This window comes from Notothenia coriiceps, unplaced genomic scaffold (assembly GCF_000735185.1).
Source record: "Notothenia coriiceps isolate Sejong01 unplaced genomic scaffold, NC01 NC01_scaffold00014964, whole genome shotgun sequence".
In the NCBI taxonomy this organism is placed as follows: Eukaryota; Metazoa; Chordata; class Actinopteri; order Perciformes; family Nototheniidae; genus Notothenia; species Notothenia coriiceps.
Window position 1 is genome coordinate 12,531 of NW_011347665.1, and position 10,139 is coordinate 22,669.

General features: G+C 37.0%; 1 protein-coding gene across 1 annotated transcript; it reads right to left on the minus strand.

Moving 5' to 3' along the window:
• Nucleotides 1–5,011: 5,011 nt before the first annotated feature.
• Nucleotides 5,012–8,385, minus strand: LOC104948716 (fibrinogen-like 1; the record flags this gene model as incomplete). The annotated part of the gene is made up of 6 exons (XM_010774934.1): nucleotides 5,012–6,007; nucleotides 6,766–6,953; nucleotides 7,519–7,607; nucleotides 7,730–7,818; nucleotides 7,916–8,075; nucleotides 8,217–8,385. Coding segments are annotated over 6 exons (894 nt in total), but the record flags the coding sequence as incomplete, so codon positions are not given.
• Between the last annotated feature and the right edge of the window lie 1,754 nt (nucleotides 8,386–10,139).

A 10,139-nucleotide genomic window follows, 5' to 3' on the forward strand; every position in this document is an offset into this window, starting at 1 on the left:
CAAAGTGGATTAAAATGTGGACATTATCCTGCAGAACAAAATGTGTCTTTGAGCCTATTTTCTGCAATATTCTAAGATCCAACGGAAAAATACCATTGCTTTTTGTCAAGGAAGTCCTTGCGATGCTAACCGTTTTGGCTTACAAAAATACTTCATCACTGCACGAATCTAAAAGCCTTAAAATTCTCAAAAAAAAGAAGGTAGGCAGCCAAAATGTATCACAGTGTATACTAGGGCTGCTCGATTATGGCAAAAATCATAATCTCGATTATTTGGGTCAATAATTGGGTCACGATCATCCATTTATTTGAAAACATCCAGTTATTGAAAAAATACATTTGAAAAGTATGTTTTAACAGTTGATTAACTGAACTTTAAGTATAATTCAACTGAAAAACCAAAAGTTATTTAATTTTAAAATATAATTAAATAAAAAAATATTGTTTTATTTCGATTATGTTGTTTACATAATTGTTGCAAGCCAAAATCATAATCGCGATTAAAATACGATTAATTGAGCAGCCCTTGTGTATACAACATGTGGACCAGGCGAATGCTTGTGACAATACTCCTCCGCTGTCAACATCAATAACTAATCGAAACTGAAAGGCAGCAGCTGGGTTGTGGCTGCCCATTAAGGCGAGCCACCAACCAGCAGGCAGCAAGGACACAACAGCAGAATAAAAATCAGCATGCATCTGTGTGTGTGTGTGTGCGTGCATGTTTGTGTGTGTTAAAGTGTGTCTAAATCCAGCAGCATGCATGACTCCATCCCATTTATTATAGAAGAACACAGTGAGGATCCAAAGGGAAGAGAGAAGATGAGAGAGGGGGAAAGATGGGAGGAGGAGGAGGGGTGTAATCGAGCAGGGAAAGGATGAATCTTTGAGAGCAAAAATGAAAGCAAAATATCAACCTGTGTCTGTAACTGAAGTAAAGGTTAGATGCAGAAGTCTGGCGAGCCCTTGGAACATTATAATTAGCAGCAATTTTGTTTTCACTAATGGAAATGTCATTTCAACACATCAAAAGGTCATTTTGACATGTGGGAATGTTAACGAAAGATGGCTGTAAAACCATTTTGACATGACAAAATGTGTTTGACATTATTAACACTACAAATAGTCATAGTTAGACCTTTTTCATTTGTTAGAAGAATGATTACATATATGTACAATATAATAAATGAGGAAAGAGGGTTGTGACCAGTGAAAGATGAGATTTTACAATTCCGATATCAACAATTACATTTTGTATACGAAGTCAAAATGATCTACTAATATTGGGTATGTACTTATGTACTGTAATTGTCATTAGTATAGATTACATCTTCAGTATTTGCAATTGTATTTTAGATATGTTAAATGCAATTAAAGATCAAAAGGTTATTTTAACATGTCGGTATGTTAATTAAAGATAGCTGGAAAACTATTTTTACAGGTTACAAATATTTTCCCATTTAGAATGACATAACTAATGAAAAGTGATTTACTGGTATCTTTAATTCACTTAAAGATATTAGGATCTTTCTTTTTTATTGGTAAGAATAACAAATGAAGGATATCTACAATTGAATTTCAACATGTTGAAAAAGGGTTGTGACTAGAGGAAATTAGATTTTAGTTTCAGACTAACAATTGCCTTTTGAACATTAAGTTAACCAAGTTAGCTTCATTTCAGATGATGTAAATTTACGTAATTGAAGATATCCACAATTCCTTATTATGATATCTGATATAACAAAATAAATTAAAGATATCTCAAACATAGTTGCTACTATTACAAAATGATTTCTCCACTAGTTACAATTTTGTATAAAAAATGTGAAATACTAGATCTCTGTAATTGTATTTGACTAGTAATATTTTTAATGTGGCGACCTATTTGACCTTTATAATTAGCAGCAATTGTGTTTCCCCTGTGGAAATGACATTTTTAATGTCAACAGGTTACTTTGCCCTGTCAGGATGTTTTTAAATAAAGATACTTTGTTGACATGACAAGGATTGTGTCCTTTCCCATTTCATATAAACATGTGAATTTCTGATACATAATTAGAATATTAATGATAACTACAAGGGCTGTTATAAAATGTAAAGTTATCAAAGGAAATGAAGATATCCAAGTCATAATTTGTATTAGTGAGATATTAAGTTAAAATTGTAATTTAATTATCTGAAATGCACTTCTTGATATCTGTTATTACATTCAATCTAGTACAATTTTGAGGCTAAGATGTCAATACTTTTTTTTTTTTACCAGTCTTAATTGAATGTTATATATCTGCAATTCTATGTATGATAACTGCCAGAAAGAACAATAATAACATGTCACAATTGAAGTAGAGATGGCTTTATTTTCATTTGAATAGTCAATGATAAAAGTTGAATGGTTGTAAATTAAATGATATATTGTATGACTTCGAATAACACTCTAAATCAATGGTTGAAAAGCATTACATAAAAAATTGCAATTACTGCTTTGGAGATTGACAGTTTTCCATCCATCAATAGATTCCAGCATTTGGTTATAATTAATAATGCTGATATCTGTTTACAGTCCACATTTGATTAACTATTACAATAAGCAGTATTTAATTCTAACTCATATTTGTTTGTATTCTGTTTTATCTTATTGTATACATAGTACACTTATTCGAGCATTGTGTCATTTGCACTATGTTGTGTCTTTTTGTGTGTGTTTAAAGTATATTGTATGTTTTAGTGTCAGACGAGGCTGGTGGCTATTGTGCATATGCCAATAAAGCCTATGAATCTTTGACACTAATGATATAAGACTGAGCCTAATAGAGAAAGAGTGCATTATCAACAGTTTAATGAATGGGTGTAGACAGCCAGGCTCTTACCATCAGCTTGTCGAAGAACTCCAGCCGTGCAGCAGACTGCCTCCTGCTCCTGTTGAAGCAGCTGACTTTGAGAGGACTCTTCCTGACCAGCAGAACAAAACTCCCAGCCAGGAAGCACAGCAGGGCGAAGGACACATAGATGAACAACTTGAGGAAGAAGGAGGTGAGAGACAGGCCTCCCCATGCCAGTTGAAACACTACCGCCGCCACCACGCCCAGGCAGAATGCCGGGACGAACCGGAAAGAGGAGCCGAGAGAAGAAGAGGTGAGGGCGGCCGACATGGGCCCCTCTTCCCCTTCTCCTCCTCCGGTGCTGCTACTCCCTCCAGCCAGTGGTGTAATGGTAATTAAGGGGGTGGGCATGCTGCGACCCCACCATCCATATATGTGTCACTGCTAGCGAGGCTGAAAAGTTGGAGTCTATACGCGAAGTCAGAGAGGTAGGTATACAGTCAAGATCTCCCTCGACTACAACACTGTGTCCAAGACGAGGCATCCCTGCTCTGACATCTCCTCTCCGACCCACGCCGTTATGTTTTCCACGCTTCTAGCATCGGCACCAGCACAGGCACGGAGCCCTGTCATCCACAACACGGTGCCCTTGGCAGAAGAAAAGGGCACCGGGCGACGGGAGCCGGAAAAAAGCAGGCGGAGGGAGACCCGGGGTGATAGCAGCAACATCCACCGTCACCTTGGAGACAAATAGGTGCAAGGGTAGCTTAGTGACTGTAGCTAACCAACTGAGCTAGCAGTAAGCTGAACTAAGAAGGCAACATAAGTTACTGTTACATGCTTTAAAACAGAACGATATATAAAATAAAAGTAAGAAGCAGTGAATATTCTAAAACTGCTGTGCGGTTTGACTTAATATCGAACGCTAGCTACCTAGCTCGCTTGCTAAATAACCAATTGAACATCAGCTAATATTAGCGTACTTACCTATCGTCGCAAAAGGTGTGCAATAACAACATTACATTCTGGTTGTCCTCTCTGTAATATGATGAATGGGAAGGTTTGCAATGGCAAAAAGCGTTACAATGACAAAATGTGCCAGGTTCAAAATTCCCAACAGATAAAAACAAGCAACTGTTATTCTCTTCGATCCCAGCTGACTGACAATGTCTCGAATGTGAAAGGGTGTCAGCCAATCAGCGCGTGTGTTAACCAAGGATGGTGCGCCTGTTTAGAAAACAGGACAGCCCGAATTGAAGGGCGGGGATCTAATTAAAGGCTTGCTGTGTAGTACTTGAAAAACAACCCACCGACTGGACAACAAGGTATCATAATGAAGCGTACAACGAGATAAAGGATCAACAAGCCTGGTAACTCGATTTTTTTCTGGCAGGCATTAGATTAAATTGCTGTCTAACATGTATAAAATAGTTTTTTTGTTTCAATGTTTCTTGAATTGTAAAATATTGTTTTTCACAGTAATGAATACGTATTATTCAGACATATTCACCTCAGGTTGTTTCACACATATTGAGCAGTAATTCTCTGGACATCAATAAAACATTACTTTTTTTACCTATCTCTATTTTGTAAAACAATGAAAAAATTAAAGATAAAAATATTGCCAAAGGCCCTTTGAAGTATTACCTAATTTACACAGAATTTAAAGGCCAGAAAAAGGATTCATATGAAATGTTAAAGAAACTGTTTACTGATTAACTGCCAAGAGAATACTACCGCAATACTATGCTATTGTTTTATAATCAAATTAATGAATGGATTAAACAATAAGTCATACAATTATTATTTCAACAAATTGACATGCATGACTTTGCTTTCTACACAATTGAAAGATATCAAAAGACCATTAACATATTCGTAACCCTTTTTTTTTGGACACGAATTGTCATTGTGGCATAAATCAGCCCAATAAATTGTTTATGGTAAAATGAGGCTTTTATTTTCATTAAGAAGATTTTGTTCTCCCCAAATCCTAAATAATTTGAGCATTTTATCCAGTCTCCATTTCAGCTTTCCTAAATGGTAACACATGATATGTAATACATAACGTACACAAAACATTATGATTAATAGTGAGTAATAGTTATTCTTGACATTGTTATATTAACCTTATGTCAATTCTTCAAGTTGCTCATGCAAGCATTTGCGATAATTCACTGGACAAAACAATGTGTTTTTTGGTTTTATTATGTGAAATATGGTAAAAATGCAAATGGCATGGATATAGCTGGATTTATGTTCACAATCAACATGTTTGATAACAAGCACAATGTATACTGCAATTCTAAAAGATAGCTTTACCTGTAACATCGTGAAAAATAACAATACGTTATGTCTACCGTTCTTTGCTTTCATTCATATAATAGCATTCTTTTTATTCAACTGTTTGTGTGAACAACTTATGTATCATAACATTTGGGCCAATTCCCAGTACTGGGCTCTGCTGCTCCTATTATCATATATTGCTGTATAAAGAGAACACTTAAGTTCTTATTACAGCCTTTTTCAATGACATGATAATGGCTGCTTTCACTTGCCTTCAGACAATCATTCTGCCTCAATTTCACTTTTATCCTGCAAAACAGACAGCTGTGTGTGCAAGTTACTTCCCCCTTACAACATTCATGTCTCTAAAACAGGCACACGGTTTCACAAGTCATCTTACAAGTGTGTCGTCATATGAGCAACTATTTTCTATAAAGATGTTAGAATATTGTTAGCACAATGTTTCATTTAAACCATTTCAGACATATGTGTAATTGAATCTGTGGTTCATCTTGGCTACATTTACTATTTTAGTTACAGCTACTCTACTCCATCCAGATAAACCAGGAAGCATATTTTTTAAAGGTGTCAGTGGGATTGTTAAGTGCTTAGTGTGCGAACAAGTCCAAATGGATTTGAGAGGTTTGCTTAGCTCCAAAAATAATCAAGCCATGTAGACATGTATATATCTCCACATGTCTTATTTAGGAAGTTGGTCTGGGATGTACAGCATTGGCGTCGTCAATGGGATCCATTTTGAAGTCCATGGGTCTCAGTTTCATGGAGCTTGTTTTCAGGGAGTACCACCATCCTCTCCAAGTGTACCAAACTACACCGTTGTCTGTTAAAGCACTGTAGTGCCCCTTGGGGTAGTACATTCCATTAAGATGGGCTGAGTGACACCTAGGGATTGATAAATGCAGAGGAAATATATATTTTTTGTTTATTGAAAGACTGTTATGGTGTTTTAACATCAAGCCTAAAGTCATTACGTGCCAATGCAGTCAATGCAATTATATGAATTTGTGTAAATTGAAAAATTTGCATTTTCACACTCTGACACAAACTAAGTACATTTGCAATTCTTTGTGTCGCACACACAGTACGCCTATGACCGTTGAGATCTTTCTGATTTCCCGGACGTTGTTGAATCAGAAATGGAGTAATACATGATGCCTCATATTGTACAGACGGTACAAAAAAGGACCTTCTTTGAAGAAAAGTAACCGAGCAAGTTGAGCTAGATGTTAAGTTTGGAATTTTTTTGTAACTTGATTCCAGCTATCTGTTGTACTTCGAAACAGGTTACCAATAGCATAAGCCCAACATCTAGATTTCAAAGATTAGATGTCTGGCTTGGTAGCAATTTAGATTCAACATCCTATGTTTCCATGGTTGATAATGGGCTGAAATCCACCGCACAGAAATATGTACTATGGCTGTATATATGTATGCTTCTTAATAAAGACATTTAAAACAGATAATGGCGCGAAATCCCATAAAGAAGCATTGGTATTTACACAGAAGTATTTCCTTCTTCCTTTCTGGCGTGTCTTACACGTTAATTCATAAACTAAAATTGAAACCTGTGATAGCAATATGAGGCATACAAACATTTGCTTTGTTTGCTTCATATGTATATCATATAGTTAATCCCGTACTTGTTGAACCACCAGCCTCCATTGTCTTCCTGTGCGCAGTTTCCTTTGTAGTTATCGTTGTCCTGGTCGTGGGTGCTGAATTTGATACCCTGGTGACTGGCCCACTCTGACGCACCTACCTGATAACTTCCAGATAAAGCATCTCCAGCTGTACCTACATAGGACCCAAAGGCAAGTCGATAGTGATCCTGCAGAAAGAGACAGATATGAAGATAGCTGGACCACTCGCGAATAAAAAAAAAAGATTGACATTTTAGGAAAGAACACTTTAGACTCACGTTAGCTTACATCACAAACGCAATATACTTCAATTATGTTTGTAACTTAAGTTCCGAAACAAGCGTACATCCAAACAATTCACTTTGTCCAAAACCTAACAAAGAAATATTGTTTGTTTTAAAACTGCAACTGTTTCACATTGTGCGGGTAGGTGCAGTTGACCCCATCTAAAGCATTATAATGGGACTGATTACAACCTATTATGGCCATTTATAGGCTGATGAAAGTCAAAATGAGTGAGAAACTTAAGGAATTGCAATGTGGGCAATTCCTTTAAGCCTGTACGTAAGGGAGAAACAGGGAAACTGTTGTATTTAGCTACATGAAAACAATGTGATTAGATGCATCAAGTAGAAACTATACATGAGATGTAAACTTTCCTGAGCAGTATCAAATATTTGCAGATTTTTTGCCCCAAAAATATAAATATTCTAACATAATTCTTTCTCTCTAAGTTTAGTGTTCAATCAACACCTTTTCATTGGCCACTTGGAAGTTCTTGTACTCTGCATAGCGCTGGTTACCATCAAAGTCTCCCAGGTTAATCCTCAGTGAATAATTTCCTGTAACAGACAAACGATTATAAAAAAAAAACATATTGCATCTGCACAACACTAATGATTATTTTCATGGTTTTTGCCTTCAATCTTCAAACATCTTAATGATTTTAAGAAGTTTAATTTACCTTGTGTGGTAATGTAATGCAGGTTATCATTTCCAAGCCAAAACTCTGCATCCTTGTCTCCAAAACCATCCTTATACTCTGCCCACGATCTGATAGACAGATATATCGACATATAGATACATAGATAGATATACTTTCCTGTGATTTCATTAATGTAGAATGTAGACTAACAGGTTTCAGACACACCTGTTAAAACTCTCTGTTCCATTGATCCGTCGCTGAATGACGGTCCAACCTCCTCCATCACTCATATCACAGTAGACTCTGAAAGGGAAAGGGCTGCCACGGGGTTTGATGGAGTAGAAACCACTGGATTCGCGGCCAGAACTAAAGAGCTGGGAGCAGTCTGACACGCACACAGAAAAACAGAAATATGCACTCAGTTTTTGTTACATCAAGTTAATTCTGTTTCTGCAATGTGAGATCTGAAACCAGATAATTTAATCCATCAAGTTATGATTTCCAGTCCTGATGCTGTGGCCCTGACCTGTGTACTCGGTGTCCAGGCTTTGGTCCGGTCTGGCTTTGTCCTCTTTGCCAGGCTGGTTCGGCAGTTGCAGTCGGTGTAGGAGGTTTTCCTGTTTCTGAAGTTGGCCCTTCAGAAGCTTCTCTTGTTCCCGCAGACGAGTCACCTCCTCGCGGCAACTGTCTGACGCCTACACACACATTTGTATCGCTTCATTTGTGAAGGTCTTCAATATTCATTGCTTAACTCTTAGATAAAATACTCATAAGTCAAAGAGTGAAACATAACTTTTTCTACTTTCTGCTTGTCTAAATCAAGTAAACATTATTTGATCTGTAAAATACTGTTGTTGTTTTTTTGTTGAAAGTTGGATATCTTCACTTGTTAAAAATCGAATTTGGATATACAGCAAGTCAGCTGTTGTAAGCTATCAATCAGCATATAATAAAAACTGTACTGTACATTTATATATATATATATTACCCTCAGAGCAACAAGCATTTAATGTTAATAACACTAAAGTGAACCCCAGCACTCTTACCCAAACGTATAAGGTCTAACCATAGAACATAAACTTTCAAAAATGTTGGTACATTTTGGGAAATATTATTATTTCTTGAAACGATTGACGTCACACTCAAATCTTGCCAGTAAAAAAAATGTTACAGTGGCAGTTAGTTAGCTTACTGTAGTTAGCCAAACAGCTATCCTTTCATTAATGTAAGTTATTTAAGTCTGTACGAAAACCAAAGGGTTAACATTATGCGTCAGAGTCTTTGTTGGTAGCAGTGACTTTCAGTGATGACAAAATAACTTGTTTATTTGTGAGTTTAAGAGCTGCTCGGCTGGCAGATTTTAGACCTTTTCCCATATGCACTACAAACCTGAAATTATGAAGATATTACACAGAGACGATGTTTGTTAAAACGCAAATGTCCGAATCATTTGGACCGGACATCAAACAGACCTTTTTTTAATACCATCTTTATAGTATAAATACTGTGTGATGTCCGTTTGAGCCCATTAAATGGAGAAAATGTTGGTGATGACATTTCTACCATGGCAGTCACCAAGAAGAAATAGAAGAAAACAAACATCTGAGCGTGAAAAAGAAGGGCCATAAATATGAAGATGGCAACGAATATATCTAACCGGAGAGTTGGCCAGATTCCGTAACTTCGGTATGTAAGACCAGAAGTCGCAGTCTTTAGAGAAATTAAAGTACTAGGGACTAGGGACTAGGATGCTTACGACCAAAGGATGCTTCCTGTACACCAGGGGTGGCCAACCAGTCAGAGGTTAAGAGCCACATTTGTTCTATGTTACTGCAAAGAGCCACATCAAACACACAGTTACTGATACTGCTTGTTTCAGTTTTTTGTTTTCTGGAGACATGATTTCACCACGTCACTTTTGCATTTTTGTGGCATTGGGATATATATTTTTTAAATCCTCTGGAGCAGAGAGAGGAGCTGTGGATTGTTGTTATTGATTAATGCATCAGTGTTTCTTCGGGTCAAAAACACTAAACTCACAACTTAAAATGAAAGCGTTTAGTTTATTTAATAAAAGAGCACATGTTCAATGTGAAAAGTGACAGTAGTTATAGATTATTTGCAATTTGGTGCTATATACTGTATATATTTAAAGGAGGGGGGCATGGGGATCCGTTGGCGGGGCGCAGCGCCCCTCCAAGACAATGGTAGGGGAAACACTGGATAGTGTTCAATCAACGATGGTGATTGGTTCACTGCATCGCAGGTATTATTGTGATTGGCTCTTGGGCCGCATCAAAATTAGACGCGCTGTCATCCTCTCATACTAACACCTGACACCACACATACACACGTAGGGAGAGCCGTAAATAAAATGAATACATTTCTTACAGACAGGCCTCGTGGTGTCCGTAGGCTTGCTCTCACTGTCAGAGATATAGCTAAAATA